This window comes from Mya arenaria, chromosome 14, assembly GCF_026914265.1.
Source record: "Mya arenaria isolate MELC-2E11 chromosome 14, ASM2691426v1".
In the NCBI taxonomy this organism is placed as follows: Eukaryota; Metazoa; Mollusca; class Bivalvia; order Myida; family Myidae; genus Mya; species Mya arenaria.
In genome coordinates this window covers 30,960,941-30,979,943 of record NC_069135.1, presented here as the reverse complement: position 1 = coordinate 30,979,943, position 19,003 = coordinate 30,960,941, and the positions used below count along the sequence as shown (strand labels likewise).

The 19,003-nt window shown below is 37.1% G+C and overlaps 1 protein-coding gene across 1 annotated transcript; it reads right to left on the bottom strand.

Moving 5' to 3' along the window:
- Nucleotides 1–373: 373 nt before the first annotated feature.
- Nucleotides 374–1,561, bottom strand: LOC128216002 (uncharacterized). The gene has a single exon (XM_052922598.1). It carries the CDS (start codon nucleotides 1,559–1,561, stop codon nucleotides 374–376), a length of 1,188 nt encoding a protein of 395 aa, XP_052778558.1.
- Between the last annotated feature and the right edge of the window lie 17,442 nt (nucleotides 1,562–19,003).

The following is a 19,003-nucleotide window of genomic DNA, read 5'->3' as shown; positions in this document are numbered from 1 at the left end:
TAAAATATAAATTAAAAATGTAAATAATAGCTTAGATTATATATATATATGATGTTCAAAAATGAACAACATATTAAATTAGACTGTTCCTGACAGTATTTAATAGAGAATGCTAAATCCAGTTATGGGGCAATTAATTAAAAGTGCCGACAGCTTCCAGACAACCGACCTTTATAAATAAAAATAAAAATATAATTAAAAATATTGTAACATATTGTATATTATGATATACAACACATTGTATATTATGTCTAAATTTTGTCGGTTATCTGGCAGTCAACCAGGAATTTGGCAAGTGACCTGAAGACAGACCTCTGGGCAGCCTTGCTGGGGTTTAGAATATTGTTTATATTATAATCCAAACCAGAAAAAGTTAGGCCTGCCCTAAGTTCTGCCCTCTGTCCCCTGTAAGTGTCACAGTGTAACAGAATGTGGGAAGTTTATTTGGAGGCTGGAGACTCACAGAGGTCCTATCAAATGTATTAATGTATGTTTTAGGTGTCCTCGCCGACCGCCATTCATTTATGACGTGCCGGCGGGCTAGTGAATAGACCTCTGTGGGTGCTAGAGGGACCGGATCATTCACCTCCACACGCCTGAGGCCCTCCTTTGCAAGCCCGTCAACCACTTCATTCCCCTTCAGGCCGACATGAGCTGGGACCCATACCATGGTAACCATTAAGTTTTTCTCCAGACACTTATCATTTTGTTCCAAAATGTCTTTTATCAAATCAGGTCTGGAGCTGCTACCTCTGTTTTGTATAGACTGCAATGATGATAGCGAGTCTGAAAGGATAGCAGTATGTATGGGCTTGTTACTGATAACCCAGTCCAGTGCATCTTTAATTGCCAAAAGTTCAGCCGAAAATATGGAGAGATGGTTGCTGAGTCTTTTAATATTTTTGATATTTTTGGATGGAATATAAAAGGCACATGCAACTATGCCGGTTTCTGGGTTTTTAGATCCATCTGTGTAAATTTTTAAATGCTCAGCATAATTTTGATCAATATAAGAGAGAGTTTCAGCTTTGACGAGGTGCGGCAAGTCTGATTTCGTTAATTTTTTAGAGATATAAATGTCAACTGAAGGGTCCTGGAGGGTCCACGGAGGAACCTTAGACGGCCTCAGGTCTGCCACACTTACATCTTTGAGCCCAGCCTCCTCAACAATGCTTTGGGTGTAAGCGCCAAAAGGCATCGCTCTATGTTTACCCTTGTCATATTTTGCCTTGATGAAGAAGCCGGTCCCAAAGAGGTCACTTACAGGGTTACCTATTTTCCGGGACTGTACCCTAGCCCAGAAGTTTATGATTTGTTGTCTCCTCCGCAGGGCCAAGGGAAGTATCCCCGCCTCTTCCTCGAGCATGCATGCAGGGGTACAGGGAAGGGCTCTCAGAGCTATTCGAAGGGCTTTATTTTGTATATTTTCCAAGATCTTAAGACTGTTTGGCGAGGCATTAGCATAGACTTGAGCACCATAGTCTATTTTTGAACGTATTAAGGACTTATATATGACCAATAGACTGTGTTTGTCTGACCCAAAATCTGTTCCACATAACATTCTCATTAGATTTAAGTCCTTTTCACATCTTTCTTTTATGATCTTAAAATGTTGTACAAATGAAAGACGTGGGTCAAGATAAAGGCCTTAAAAACGTACAACTTTTTCAAAGATGATCTTTTGACCTCCTAAAAATACGTCCACGGTTTGCCTTGGATTGTTGCCAAACAGCATGCCTACAGTTTTTGTTGTTGAAATTTTGAAGCCCCAATCTATGGACCAATTCCAAATGGAGTCCAGACCTTTTTGTGCTCTTATTTTCAGGTCTTTCAAGTTGGACCCCATTCGCCATGTGCCGGAGTCATCATCATGGGGCGTTCCTCGTGATAGTTCTGCAGGATCCGATATCTCTCCCCCAACTCTGACCATGATCTTTCTGCCCTCTAGAAAAGCTCTGAGATAGTGAAAACAGTTACCAGTTATGCCATATTTCCGCAGCTTTTGGAGTACTCCAAAATGCCATGTCAAATCAAACGCAGCCTGTAAATCCAGAAAAATAGCAAGGACATAGCGACTTCTATTTTTGGCATATGTGACATCGTGTTGTAGACGACCAAGCTGATCCAATGTGCTCCGTCCTTTCCGAAACCCGGATTGGAAGCGGTTAAGAATTCCATTGGATTCAAGCACGTGCTCAAGTCTGTTTTTAACCATGATTTCGAGAAGTTTGCCCGCATGAGATGTTAGACTAATGGGCCTGTATGACTTAGGGTCGCTTTTGTCTTTTCCAGGCTTTGGAAGAGGCACAACATGGGCTGCTTTCCACTCGGAAGGAACCACCCCACCCCGCCAGACCATATTATACAGATGCAGCCAGATTTGAAGGGTTGCATCCGGCATGTGCCCGAACATCAGATAGGATATTCTATCAGCCCCAGTGGCGGACTTTCTCCTGCTAGCAATGGCTGACCTTAGCTCACTAAGTGAGAAAGGTAAATTTAGTGGTGTTGAGTTGTCCCCTGGCTCGTTTAAAATATCTTTATGTTCTTTCTCGAACCGTGTTTGGAAGGCCAAATTTTCAGGTGGAAGATTACTATCACTAGATATTGATTTGTAATTTGTTTTATTAAAAATTGAGCCTTTTCAAGGGGATTTTTAGCAATTTTGTCTCTGTATTTAAGTAGTGGTACAGGGCAGGTAGAATGACCTTTTATTCTGTGAACCTTGTTCCAAAAATCCTTACTATTTGACTTATTTAACCTAGCAGATTCACAGAAATCTTTCCAATTCTGAGTTTTGACCCTTAAAATCACCCTCTTAACTTCTGTTTCCAAAGACCTATATAAAATTAAATTATCAGGTGAGGGATTTCTTTTTAGGTTATTTAATGCCTTTTTTCTACCCTGTACAGCCTTGGAGCATTCGTCCGTCCACCATGGGACCGTTTGACGTTTGGGCCGCTTACCGGAAGAGGAGGGAATACAACTCTCAGCTATGGATAGGATTTTATCAGTCAACTGCCGATTAAAATGTTCCAGCTCTTCCAGATCAAAGTCAGAGAGAGAGAGTCCCAGACACAATCTTTTGAATTCACACCAATCAGCCTTTTCAAAGTTGAAGGATGGTTGGCAAGTCTCATGTGAATTTGACCCTCCAATATTAACATTGTGGAGGACTATAAGGCAAGGAAAGTGATCCGACCCAAGATTGTCGTCTAGGACCCCCCATGACGCGACACCTGCCAAACAGACACTGACTATGGTGAGGTCAATGCACGTGTAATTACCTTGTGCATCAAACCTGGTGGGTGCACCATCATTCAGGACTACCAAGTTTGAGTCTTCCATCCAAGTACAGACGTCCTCACCATATTTACAGACTTTGGAGCAGCCCCACACTGGGTGATGTGCATTGAAGTCCCCAATGTATACCAGTTTCATTATATTTGTTTTACTCCGTATATTACTCTCGAGTGTAGTAAGAGCCTGAATGTTACAGCCCCGAGAGTAGACATTTATAAGAACAAAGGGTTGGTGCTTTGTTGGGTAAACAATAATTGCCAGTGCCTCTATGGCTGTGCCGCCATCAATTTTTAACGGAACAGTGATTGAAAGAGTTTGGTATTGGATATTGTGCTTTATATAAATTGCTAACCCACCGGCTACATTATCATTTAAGTTTGTATGATTTATAAACTCTGTATAATAGCCGGGGATTGATTTTGATGTATTCCCCTTAAATTTAGTTTCTTGAATGCACAATATATCAATACTATTTATATCTGTTAGATGTTTTAACTCTGAATGTTTACTAGATGAAAGACCCCCACAGTTGAATGATAATATTTTTAGATCCCTATCCATTAAGAATGTTGTTGAACCTGCAGAGGAGATTAGACCTTTGGGTTTTGCCCATTGGAGACTGTGAGTAAAGTCTACGACTCATCCTCCCAGCCCTCAGTTTACCAGGTGTCGAGGGACCCCTGTAGTGGTGCGCTGGCAGGTTGCGTGATGGCCTTGAGGGACGAGCCACCTCAACCCTGCGGTCTTGTACTAAATTTCCAGAATTGCCTGCTTTTCTTTCATTTTTAGATTTCACCAAGTTTGTCTTAATTCTATTTTCTATATATTTTTCCAAATGAGGCCCAGACGGTCTTGCTTTATCCAAAATAACATTTTTGATTAGAGTAATGAGATCTTTTATTACAATTGTAGAGTCATGGTTTTCCCCCATTATTTTAAAATGATTGTTTGAGATTTTAATATGATTTGGAATGGGGGACGTCTGGGACTCTACCGCACGGTATGTTGGTGGCTGGCTCTTTACTGGTGTCTCCTCAATGGCCACCACTTCACTTATGCTTTTGTAGAAAGAAGAATGAATGGACACCATTGAGTCCCTGTCCGTCACATTGAAGTCAGAGCAGTCACTGACAGTGGTCAGTGTCTCTGACCCCAAAGCGCCGGACAAGGGTTCAACCGACCGGTCTTGGCTTTTTGGTGTTGATGCCATTTGACCCCCATCCATTGGTGGGGGGGTGTTTTTAATGACCTTGGGAAATTCCTGGGAGACAACTTTTGTGGAGTTGTTTTTGTTGGCCAGTGGCATTGAGTTATTACCCTTTGTGGGTATGGCCATATTTATTGTTGGGCTATGACCCCTGTTTGGGGTTGTTTCATATCCCTTGTATATCCCAGGGTTACATTTTTGTTGTGCCATTGTAACAGAGTTATGGGTGGACCGGTTTATGGCAGAGTTATGGTGGTTGAAATTTTGAGAAAATTTTGAGTCCATTTCATGGAATATCCCCTCAGCTGCCTGCCAGGTTATACAATGGGCAGCCATTATGGTTGCGATGACTCTGGCCTTTAAGAAAGAGACACACTGCCTGTAGGCAGCTGAGTGGACATCACCACAGTTTTTACATCTGCGGTTTGGGTTTTTGCAATCCCTAGAAGAATGTAGACCAGCGCACCTAGCACATGCTAATAAAAGTGTACACTTAGGGGCCTTGTGACCAAACCCCTGACATTTAAAACACCTATCAGGGTCCTCTTGTCTAGGGTGAACATATAAGATAAGGCTCGTGCCACCCACCCTGACGTACCTCGGGAGGCTCGTCTGGGTGATAAAACTTATCCCCACCAGCCGGGGTAATCCCGGTGGTGGTGGGGCCTCCAGACGCTCCAACCCCAAAATATGGCACTGGACGCCTGGCGGCAACTCCAGACGATCCCCAAGGCCCGCCAGGTCCTCATTCTCGGGGACCCCAGCCAACACTCCACGAACTTTGTGTAGGGAGTGGGGTAGGGAAGCACGACAGTCAACCCCCATGAATTTAAAAATGCCCATATTTATTAACTTGACAATTGCCTGGGCAGAAACCAGTTCCAGGAGAAGGGCCCCAGAGGCTAGTGGGACTGATCGTTTGACCAGGCGGGGGAGGAGCTGACCCAGTTCTGATGCCAGTTTGAATATGGACCCCTGGCTGGTCAGCTTCACACCCCCCTACAATAGCTCGAAGGATACACTTGTGCATCATAGTGTTATGAGTTAAATGAGGACTATCCCTGGAGCACAGTGCCTCCCCAAGCACAGGAGACAGGTCGTTTGACTGTCTCCTGGTATTGTTTTTTTAAAGAAAGGTATCACCAGCCATTGTTAACAATTAAATTTGTAATAAAATCAACAAGCAAATAATAAAATTTACTGGGGAACCTAGCCCCTATATGTAGGAATGCTAAAATGCTAAGACTTTTGTATAAGATGTTGTGTAAATAATATTGGTGTAATAAATATTGTTAAAAAATATTGTTATTGTTATTAAAAATAATAAAAAGTCCAATGCACCGATAAATAAGCTCACAAATTTTATTGAAATAAAGGTGAAACTGCTTGACATTTGATTAAATACTACTGAAGGGTTTAAATTTAGAATTTAGTTTAGTCAAGCAGTAGCCTAAATATAACCGAAAGCTAAAGGGAAATAAATAATAAATACACAGGGGAGAGAACACTGAAAAAAACAACGTTTGACCTTGGCTTTTTGATTTTCACAATAATTAATGTCTTTCTGTCGAGCTAACTAGTTCACAAAGTCATGGAAGGCTAAATGTTCACTACAGTTTCACAAATTGTCAGTTTATTAACTTCTGCAGGCTATCGTCTTCTATATTTTCTATAAATTCTTCTTATCTATTTTCGCTTTGTTTATGCGGCCATTGACCGGAAATGGAATTGTCGAAACACTGTCAGTATACTAACGATATTGTCCGATGTTGGATCGATATGGTAATTGTGAGATATTTAAATGAGTAATAAAAATATGATTAAAACACTACCATTCCGATGTTGGATCGATATGGTAGTGTTTTAATCATATTTTTATTACTCATTTAAATATCTCACAATTAACTTCTCGTCATTAACTTGTCATAATTATCATCTCAAATGCCCATATCAACTAATATCGGTCATGCGTTAACAGTGATAAACGGTTTTTCACACCTTTTCAAATTGCCTTTTAACTGTCATTGCAATTTTTACAACTTGCGAAAATTTTAACACCTGGCAATTGTTTGTTTATTTCGGAACACGCGTTCGGGAAAAAGTGTGATATTATGACCTCGAGGGAGCCATAAGGTTTTGTGCACGATTTGTGTACTTGGGACCGAGGATATTGCTCGACTGCTCGACATAATTAGGTTTCGAGGCAGCGTGGGTATATTTTATATGAAAATAGAAGGAAAAAAGTTCGGGACCAAGCTCCGACCTCGAGGGAACGCCGGTTCTCGAGCGACCGCTTGTTCGAGGGAACGCAGTTTCACTGTATTTCAAATACTTTATTTGCTTATAAACAATAGTCTAAAATTGAAGCACAATATAAGCTTAGTTGGGACAAGATATAAAAGAAGAAATTCACCTGAAAATTGTGAGTTGAATTTAAAAATATAAAAAGTATGTGAAGATATACGGGTATACATTTGGGACATTAGGGACTGGACTTTTTCCGAATTACTGATTTAATACAAATGGATGCTCATGTCATCGATAACCACTTGTTTATCAAGAGTATTGCAGTCATCATATCATACGCGAATAAAACGCGAATGTATGACAGCTGACACACGGAACGACAAAAGTACGAATTCAAAGGTGTAAAGCGGAGACCTAACGTCAGAGATGCGCCTACGGTCGCGTCATGTAAAGAATGTAGATACCTTAACGCCAATACCGGTCCGGACCGCCCTGCACATCAAAAATTTTATCACGTAGGTATGAGCAAACCCTACACGGGAATATTAGTCCCAACTTCGTCATCTGAAGGGATGCTTAGCTGTCTTCGGAACGAGGTACCCAATTTTACGGCATTTTCGCGCCATTTAGTCCTTAACGCTAATACCGGTCAGGACCGCCCCGCATTTTAAGTTTTGGAGATATCGTCGTAACAATTTTTAAATTATAAGTGCCGAAGTTGGGACAAATATGCCCGTGTAGGGTTTGCTCATACCTACGTGGCACAATTTTCTGTATGCCTGGGACGTTATTCGGTCACCGGTTTCTAAGGCCACAAAGTTCGTGCAAAACCAAAGTTTTCAGCGGTTTTGCATTATATTGTAAAGTTAGTGCCGATAATATCCCCGAAACTAAAAATGCGGGGAGGTCTGGACCGGAATCGACATTAAGGTACTATTATCTCCATTCTCTTCGTGACGCGACCGTCGGAGCATCTCTCCCTCGCTCCGTCGTCTATGTACTTTTGTAATTCCGCGTCTTCGCCATCGATTCTTGGCTCGCTCCTTTCGACTTCGACTTGGGCAAGCGTTTTAAAATTATTTAAAAACAAATTTTCGAACAATCATTTCAATGCAATATTGATGTAAGGGAATCAACTCCGTCTGCAGTTGTTTCAATTGTGGGTAAGTAATGTCCTTCAGTTGGCACGGAGGATTTAACATATTACAGGGTTTCTACATTTTTAACACCGTACACGTATACACAAATATAAGAATTTAACTTTATACATTTCCTAAATACCGATTCACATTCAGTGAAGTGACTTGTGCCTCTTTAAGAACAAAACAGACTGATAGAGCTGTTTAAACTGATTGCGAAAAGTGAAATTGAATCAATCGCTGCTGCATCGTATTGTTTATCCGTCAAATAAATCACATAAATGAAAATATTTTTTAAGGTTTTCTTTATTAAGCTGTTAGTTATATTGAACAGTCGACCATCACAAACACAAATACGACATATATTTCCGTGGCGGCTCCAGGTATTCATATCGATATGTTATAAGGAAACTGATTTCTCTTCGCAAGTTTAGTGTTAGAGTCACGTTAATCAAATGGAATTTGATATTTGCGTAATTGTTTATTATTATTTATTTCCCTCATTCTTTTACCAAAATGTATTTCGAGCATTCTGTCACTTCACGTGAGCAGGCTGATCCTGGTGTGACATCTGAAACAAATTGAACGGACGTTATGGCTTAGTTCGTCTCTTGCGCTGAAACCACCGACACATTTTCCTGCAGCTTTGTGTTTTGGTCAAGCAGATCAACCTTGTGAACATCAACATTACAACTGTAGAGAATTGTAGACATGGAGAAATCCAGCTCTTCTCAACTGTGCACTGACTTTCTACCTGAACATGGACCCATTGTCGCAAGCACGAGTTGACCATCTACATTATTGTTTTTACCACTTTCCCCACTTGCATCTTCGGAGGCGAATTGTAATATTGTATAGGCGTCAGACTTGTAAGAAAAACGTATCAGATGCACACATATAACGTGCCCCTTATCAGTTAGATGGGATAATTATAATGGTCAAATGCCACGCACTCAGCGACTAAAATCGGAAGAAAATAAGTGAAAACGCAAAATGATTAAACAAAATTATTGCATTTTTTTAGCATTCGGAGGGGTAAAGAACCATGAATTGAGTCTAATTTTGCATTTGTCAAATCTGCCATTCAACAATACTTTACCAATTTCCCTACCCGGTAATTAGACCATTTTTGTGCTAATATGCATTCGTTTTCTTACCAATGATGCAACGTTATATCATTGAATTGTTTTATTCATCCAAAGGTTTCTATCCTCGCATGATGTTAGCCATTTTGCGTGACAGCAATATTGTCTGACAAGGCTTGTGTTTGGAAGGAGTTGGTCACCCAGCGGCGGGGTTTTAAAGAGGCCCATCAAACTCATTCGCTAACGGATGGGCATAACACCAGTGAGAGGTACAGACGAAAAGTGGTTTCGTTACCAGGAAAAGCTGCACATGCATTGACACGCTGAGTTTATGAAAATCACATGCATTACATCAAGCGAGGTGATATTTTACCATCTACAACCATGAAACTAAGCCTAGAAAGTGGAAAACGTGTTGTTTTAGAGAAACCATTTAAAACTAAAAAACACTTAACCTGATCAGATTCTTACAATGCGTAAGGTTAAAATGTCTCTTTAAAGGTTTGCGGCTTATCTTTTGACGGAAATTTATATCAAAACAGCAGTTGTTTAACACAACTTTATTTTAAGATTAAAACAATCATATCTCGTTTTTCAATAAAAAATGAATATAAGCTTTTAAATGTTATTTTTATTCTGCATGTTTATCAGAGTAATTTGCACCGAGAGGTTTTTTCTTTGGAGATCAAGAGATACTCACATGATGTACTGATACTCGAGATAATATCCTTGAATTTCAAAATATGTGGAAGTCAATTACGCCGTCTTTCAGATTGAGATCAATATTCTACAAAACATTTTACAATTGGCAGAGCATTTTTGTTTTTTATGTTTTAAAACAAGTTTACATTAATAGTAAATATAATTAATATTTAACAAAGAGATACGTCATAGTGTCAAAATCAAACTTGTGAAACTAGGCGTTTCTTCAGGTTTTAATCTTGCCGTGTGTTCTGTCTTTTGTTCATTGTTTGATGTTATCCACAAAGCCTATTCAACGCTGAATAACGAAGAAGTCTTATAGTGGTACCATTTTAGTTGAGGTCAACAATACCAATGGAGAGATACTAGTTAAGTGTCCGTCAATACCAAACTAAGCCCCCATAATAATATGAATGAACAAGCGATAGCATTGTTTCCTTAGTATTGTAATACCAATTATAATAATTCCGTAATTTAACCATATGCCGTGCATGTCATTTTGACATTACGATACGATTAATTAATCATGCCTTGTAACTGAAAACAAAGGGATAAAAGAATGTTGATTGACGTTGTCTGTAGGAGGACTATACGCCGTGTCTGTAATATAGATTTTAATATACGATTAAATAATTATTCATTGTTACGGAAACAAATACATAAAAAGGAATACTAGTATGAATACATTTAACTGATAGACATTCTCAGCAGGAGGGCTATAGTATTCCTACTTCTTATTTATTGTTTAAGATTAAATAGAAAAACTCCATCAACCATACACTGTTAAAAAGTGTAAACAAAACCAACTTAAGACTTAAAATCTATACATATAACTAGCTGTAGGAAATATAGAAATGACCGGCTAAGGACCGTGCAAACCATGAACATAATCATCATCAAGGACCATCAAAATATATATTATACCATCTAAGAATTGTGAAAACAATAATCGTAACTGTCTAAGATTCATCAAATATTATAAATTACCAGCTATGGATCATGCAAACTGAAAACATACGCAGTTTAGTAATGTGCAAACAATTACCGGCTTAGTGACGTGCAAACCTTATACTCAACCAACTAAGTGCCGTCCAAACTATATACATAACCAGCTTAGTGTCGTGCAAACTATAAACATTACCAGCTAAGTGCCGTGTAAACTATATACATAAGCAATTTAGGGCTGTGCAAACTATATACATTACCAGCTAAATGACGTGCAAACTTAATACATAACCCGCTTAGTGTCGTTCAAACTTTATACATTTACAGCTTAGTGACGTGAAACATATACATAACCAGCTTAGTGACGTGCAAACTTTATATATAACCAGCTTAGTGTCGAGGAAATTGTAAACACAAACAGCTTAGTGACGAGTAACTATGTACATAACCAGCTTAGTGTCGTGCAAACTATATACATAACCAGCTTAGTATTGTGCAATCTTTGAACATAACCAGTTAAGTATTGTGCAATCTTTTTACATAACCAGCTTAGTGTCGGGAAAACTATGAACATAACCCACTTAGTGCTGTACAAATTTTATACATTACCAGCTTAGTGTATGTATAACCAGCATAGTGCCGTGCAAACTTTATACATAAAGAGCCTAGTATCGTGAAAATTGTATACATAACTAGCTTAGTGACGTGCAAACTGTACATAACCGGCTAAGTGTCGTGAAAACTATAAACATAATTCGTTTAGTGTCGTGCAAACTATAAACATAACCATCTTTGTGCCGTGCAAACTATAAACATAAGCAGTTTAGTGCTGTGCAAACTATATGCATTACCAGCTTAGTGACGTGCAAACTGTACATAATCGGCTTAGTGTCGTGAAAACTGTAAACATAACAGGCTTAGTGCCGTGCAAACTATATACAGAAACAGTTCAGTGCCGTTCATACTATATACATACACATCTAGGAACCATGTTATCTATAGACACAATTGGGATCATGTAATCTATAGATATAAGCAACTTAAGGACTGGAAACTTAAAACAATAACGGCAGCAAACCGTGCTAACTCAACAACCGAACAAGCGAAGAGCCTTCGCAAACGTTAAACAAGACCAATTTACGACTGTTAAGACAATAGGCATAAACATCTTAAGACAGTGCAAACTATAGACGTAAATCATCGGACCATGTAGACTATAGAGGAAACGTGACCGACTTAAGACCCTAAACAAACTATATACATAAACATCTTAGTATCATTCAAATTATAGACATAATCAACTTCGGGATGTGAGATTACAATATTAATGTCGTGTAAACTTAAGAAACAAACAACTTAGCTCTATTTAAATTGAGACAAAAACAGCATAGAAAACATTACAATTAAAACAAATACACGAATAGGACCTCGTTAACAGTTTACATAAACAGGCTAGGACCGTATAGCAAGCTTCGGACAGTGCAAATTGTAGACATTAACAGCTTTACACCGTGCAAGCCATAAACCATCTCAGGATCAATGAATGAATACTTAACCAACTAAGGAGCATGCGTTCTATTAACATAACCTTATTAGGACCATGTAGACGGTATACATAATCAGTTAAGAATCATGCAAATCATGGACATAATCGGCTAAGGGACTTGCCAACTGTATACTTAATCAGATTTTGACCATGCAAGCTATAGACGTAGCCATCTTAGAACCGAACAGACATAAACGTCTAATGAACATGTATAATATATCGCTCAACATTGTTTGAAACTTCAGACAAGTAGTCAAGAGATGTTGCTAATCCTTAAACCAAGTAGCAAATTGTTGTTATTCAAACTAACAAGTAGCCAAATCGTTGAACCTCATACCAAGAAGCCAAATGATGCACCTCAGCACAAGTGACCAAGGAGAATAGTTATTTGTTGTAGCTTAGCCTCCCACCAGGTTGACAAGCATTTAACTCAACCTCAAATCAAGACGTTTCAAACGATCTGTACCCTTAAGAAAACCCTTAATATTCTGTATTTTCTAAAATTCATATACAAACTGGCTTGTTTTAATTATTTATAAAAAAGGGTGAAGGGTCGAGATATCTCAACGGAATCACAAAGAGGGCGAAAACTCTACACACAATCAATTAATAAAGTGCCGTTGATAATCAGGGACAGGGCTAAACTGGTTAGGGACCGAAATGGCCGGATAACAATTGTGCCATCTGCCAACGGGATAAGAGCGATAGCCATACACACAATTTGAGCCTCGGGGTCGAAGGGGCTGTTTGGTTTCTTTCAAGGGAACATGTAGAAAACGCACTTTTCAAATTGTTTCTTAGTTTATCTCTATTGACCACCGGCAATACAATATATTAAATTAGACATAATATCGGTAAGTTAAACAAATGTCAGAATATCTGTATTGTTACAGCGAGTCAAACATAAGTAATGAACGATAGACGGACAGAGGTGGGAATGTTGAAGTTTTGAATCTGTACAATAATCATGTAAAGAAAACGACGGCCAGTATTACGTTTTACACACATAGTTGACTGACATCCTCGTCTGGTTTTGATCTATATAAAATCGAACGGCGTTTATTTGGAAAATCAATGACTGTCATTGACCTGTATGAAGTGTGAACAGCGAATAAACTGTCTTCGTGACTTTCTAGACAAGGGATGGGGATGATGATGCTGTTAAGGGTTATTACACTATAATAATAGAAAGATGGCTTAAAGTGAAATCTTAATGATTAAAACTGGGCGGTGTGAGCATAGCAAATGGATAAGTGTCTTCCATTAGTTAGTGGCTCAATATCTTCAGAAAAATAATCTGGTCGGATTGGAATCTCATAATGTATTGTTGCAATTTTATATAACTAGTGGCGTATTAATCAAGTTTTGTTCTATTGATTGTTCAAATCCCGAAATTTACACACGAAATAGACTCATTAACGGATTAACCCAAATCAAATTTAAGTTCGAATTCTACCTATAAGGCATGAAAGAACAACACTAAATGAGCACAATGTCCGTGTTGAACATCTTTGATATCAATTTATATACTTAAGCTGCCGAGTAAAGCAATCGGGTAATGTAAATCTTTAAACCTTAGCAAAAGTATTTTCAAAATCGTTTATTTCTAACGAAAATCATATTTAAATAGTTCGTTAAACTCTGACCTTGTCTCGTGGTAATATTAGATTGATAGGCTTTATTTTTATTTTTAAGCCACTCATTTTCTTTTTTTGACTCAAAATCTGTCAAACTTTATGATATTAAACTATACTTGAAGATCTTTAAATTTATCAAACATTTAACACTGCATATGGTTCTAATTTAACTTGCAATAACAGCAAAAAATATGACATAAGATAATTGCACTACTTTATTAATTAACAATGATAAAGCATTGGCGAATTAAACCAAATGTAACTTGCATCTGCTTTCATGCCACTCGCGCTATCTTGAAAGAACTGCTAATGTAAAAACACAAACTGAGTTAAGTTTAAACATTACAGCTTGCTTTGTAGTGAGTATTTCTGTACGAACAAAGACGACATTGAAGTATTGACAGAATTCATATAGAAAATTACGATTTGACTCCAATGTCAAGGCTTATGAATGATTGGAGGTATATGTGCGACTGCCATTTCAGGTTTATTGTCACCGCTCATTTTTACGGACCTGTAACATCTAAGATGTCTAGAGATGTATTTTCAATAGTGTTTGGCCGCTTAGCTGGAGCAGCAGTTTGAGCTAGAATTGTATTCATAGTATTCTACCTATATTGCTACAGAAAGATATATTGCTTCAAGCATGAAGACAAAACATAAGTGTTAAATGTATATGTATAATACTTTTCTATTATTCGAACGTACATAATCAATAATGCGTTTTCAATTTTTTAAATGTACATATTTTTTCACATCACTTATATCATGAATCGCTTTCACAATAAACACTTAAAACAACTGGGTTGTCTTTCAGTGGTATTACGAACGGATAAAGTCAACGTAAAAGGCGCGGGAGAAATTTCAAAATAAAGCATTATGGGATAGCTTTCATCGAATGTTGTAAGACCGAAGTCGACCCAAATAATCCACTGGTGGTTATATGCAGTCGCAACACAAGAGTGCAGGATTCCTGTAATGGTGCAATGGAAGGGATTAACTTTAATGTCTGACACTTTTGTTTTATAATACTTGATGTACACTATAAACTCATCAAACGCTCTTACGCAACACTCAGTTTTGATTAGATATTACTTCCTAAGGCTGATTTTTATTCCATACTTTATTATACGATTTCAATATTGTAATTGAATTTAATTAAACTTATTTTCAGCTTACATTTAGAACATTCCGAACATTGACATTGTATGTTGAACAATATATTCAACACATTTGACAAAGAAATCACGTAAAAAATTACTAGAAAGCAGCAAACCAAATCAAAGCTCTGAATGTACTGCAGGGCAAAGCTGCATCCGTATCATATGGTAGAGTATACCTGTTTATATAATTCGCTCTTAAAAGGCATTTTTTAGGAATATTTTGCCTGTTAAGTCCCTGCTGTGAAAATTTTGTATATTGCAATTGTGTGACTGCGTTGGTCGAATTACCTATGTATATGTTTTTGACTGGGGGCCATTTAGGGTTGATATTTTAAGTGTAGATATCGTTTTGTCTCACTAAAAATAATCAATTTTTTGGTATTGATAAGATGCATAGCCAATGTATTAATTAATTTGACGGATAATAATTCATAAACATTGTAACACATCCATGCTTGTGAGTGATATATGGTGGATTATAACTTAATTCCATGTATGTTGTATAATTTAAATTATATCAATGTGCTATTGGATATTACATTACCATGACACTTATTCTTATCTTAAAGAATTGTACTAATACTATTTATATTTTTTGACCAAGTAAAAAAAAAGAAACAGTTTTTAACATTTTTGTTAACTTCATTAATAAAAGCTCCGGTATTGCAGATAACAATAAAGATTAATACACACACACTCACACCCATTTACACGCACACATGCACACGCACAAGCAGAGACGTACATAGCCCCCGAAACACATACACATTCACAGACATACATATTGTGAAAGTTCTTGTGATTTACCCAACGATATGACTTTATCAATAATGTAAGTTTAATAATGATTATAACTCAAGTGATGGCCTGCACAAGACACTAGCTAGTCTCACTATCCCAACTATTTTAAACATAAAAAGTGCATATCTATGTTTTTACTGATTTGACCCGGGGATCGAACTTTATGCCCAAAACCCCTCTTACCAAAGACCTTGTTAAAAAATCAACAGTTTTTTGTCTGAACACGATTTTGGTAAAAAAACGGTGGCTATAGCTCGTTCATAATAAATTCCGCTGTGTTTGGTACATTATTTTTATGTCTTTAAAAATGTACAAAATTTCACAATTTTAACATTTCCTGCTCTTTTTATTTTTCCATTTTTCTGCTGGAACTTATTTATCCTCGGAGGTGTAAGGCGGTGATAAAAAGATACCTTTTACCATTTAAAAACACTGAAATACTATTTTAAAAGTTCACAAACCTATGTGTGGTTTAGTATCATATCGTATTGATCGCAAATGAGTATTTGAGTAAATGAATGCCATTTGTTTTCACAATGCAATTACTTTCTTGAAACGTCCATGTAATTTTATGTTGCACTCAGATATTCTATTTTCAGCTTCATGCAAGGTTGCGTTGGTAGTTTTTTTTATAAAACTGTTCGAAGTACTACGATGAAGGATGTCCAAAACATTGGCCCTCAGCAAAAGGGTGTAGATAAAGTATCTTCCATGGCCGAGAGTGTAAGATAGGTTCATTCCGACCCGAGCGCGAGGGTCGGAATGAACCTATCTTACACTCTCGGCCATGGAAGATACTTTTTCTCCCACCTCAGTTAAACAAAATTAAGTAAAAATGTATTTTTTGTGGAACTCTTTTGTGCTAAGTGAAAATAATTGCGTATGGATATGCAATAATTCGTGGTTGTCATGGATATGCGCGCAGTGATTCAGATTATGTTAATAGTCAAATCGGTCTTTAAATAGTTCTAAGAAGAGTAAAGCATTATTTCTTGATAGGTGCGTGAAAACTATTTTATGCTGACATTTGAAGCGAGAAATAATTAATACGCGTTCTAAATAATGCCACCAGACACGGTTTCCATGATGCTACGGACGACAGTCTTCAACAAGGGAGGTAATTACAATGTGGTGAACATTAAAAACAGTTCAATACGGGCATTTTATCTTCTCCCTTGGGCAAGATAAGAATTTCTAGCATAAAATTAAATTATTGGATCTACTTATCTGAGGTGGAAGAAAAACTATTCACGCTGGATTTGATGACAAAGGATGTTATTTCGCTAAGAGCAATAAGAATGCTATATTTTCGTTTTGCATTGAACCTAGAGAATGGTAAAGGAGGTTTATATATATATATATATATATATATATTATTTGCGTCTCTGGATATTTCTTTTCTATCTTCAAATATACAATTCGTTAAAATCATCGATTGGTGTCATGAAATTGAATGGTCATTATTGAGCTGCTTGTGTATCATGCATATAACTTAATTACAACTCTAAATAATTAAGTGTATATTAATAGGCACACATACTTATAGCATGTTTTGTTGTTGCAAATGCTGATAATTGGATTAGTGCATGTTTTTGCGGTGTGCTGTTTTAATGAAGGATAGGATATTGAAATAAAAATCCTTGTAGAAGTACATTATAGTTCTAACTTGCCTCAAAGAACTATAATTGTTAGTTTTGATAGTGAGAACTACACCTGGCAAGAGTATATATTATGCCGATGATTATCATTAACTTTGTATAACACTACAGAAACAATCTCTGAAGCCAAAATGTTAAACAATAACCCCGTTTAATGATACAGGGTAAACGCCAAAGACATAGAACGCAAAACAACCACAAACAAGAAACATGGAACAATATCATAAAACTCCGCAAACAACACAGTGCATATATACTATGTATAAAAAACGAATAACTGAAGGTATGTTTATCAAGGATTGTTAGGTACCGCCTTGGGACGATTAGTAAAATGTCAATTGACTGGGGGTTTAAACCAGTTTACGTGTACAAACCTCACTCACACAAACCTCACAGTTGAAGTGTTTTAAAACAATATTTTAAATTTTGAGAGTACTAAGTAAATATAGATAAATGGCATTTAAATCATGGCTAAGTAGAATTCGGTCTGCCTTGAGTGTACTATTTGTTGATAAAATTAAAACAATTTTATAACAATCTAAAACGGTAGGAGAAGCTCAATCCACCAAAGCCGATTGAATTTTACAGCGAAATATTTGGCACATAAATTTGTGCTTGGCCGCAACTGATATCATGTATCTTCAACAATATCGGAGTTGTTAAATCCACATTTTGCAATAATGCCATACAAATAGAAACGGTCAATGGCACGTTTTTTAAAGACATGTGCCTTGCGCACCGAACAGTTTAACTTCCACGTCTTCCCATCAATTGCATAAATTACTAAATAACATTTGTCATGTTCTATCAACTGATTATTCTTACAAACTAATCGTAGAATTATCTTAACCCAAACTTTTTCAGAATGAATTGGCTTGGATTTTTTTCAATGGTAGCAAAACAATCATAATGTACATACGGGATGAATTTGTTTTTTAAAACAACATTTGCTTCTATTATGGCCTTTTTAATATTATTCTTTTGTATAATACAATATTCAATTCTATTCTTCAACTTATTATTCATGTTCAGATGACGGACTTCGGAATGTGTTTTAGCATGATTTTAAAGCATTAGTCGTGGGCTTGTGCCACAATGCCTTCAAAAACTAAATAAAATCTAACCAAAGTTTTGTTTTGTCACTATTTACTCAGTGAAGGTATTCGCATTTGGACACTGACATTGCTGTTATAGTTTAAGGTTCTACATATGCATTTTCTAGAATGAATTTAGAGCTTTTTCATTCTGTGTCTAGCAGGAATAATCAAACAGAATGCAATGCATGCAAGACTGACATCACTTCTACTACATGTATATATCTTACTCAAATCACTTCATTGTTACAAAAATGCATATATCTTTCTTAAAGAAGCCGCGATAATTCTTAGTTGTGTAACTTGTTTGCGAAAATATAAATCCCATGCAGTCCTACTGTTGCATCATGGAAATTTCTTATTTTTAAAACATTTTAAGCTATTGGCTTAACACGAGCTGTCAGCTTATTTAATTGACAGCTGTAGTATCGGCCGATCCTGTAAAGAGATTGGGTTACAAATCCGATCCGGTTTGA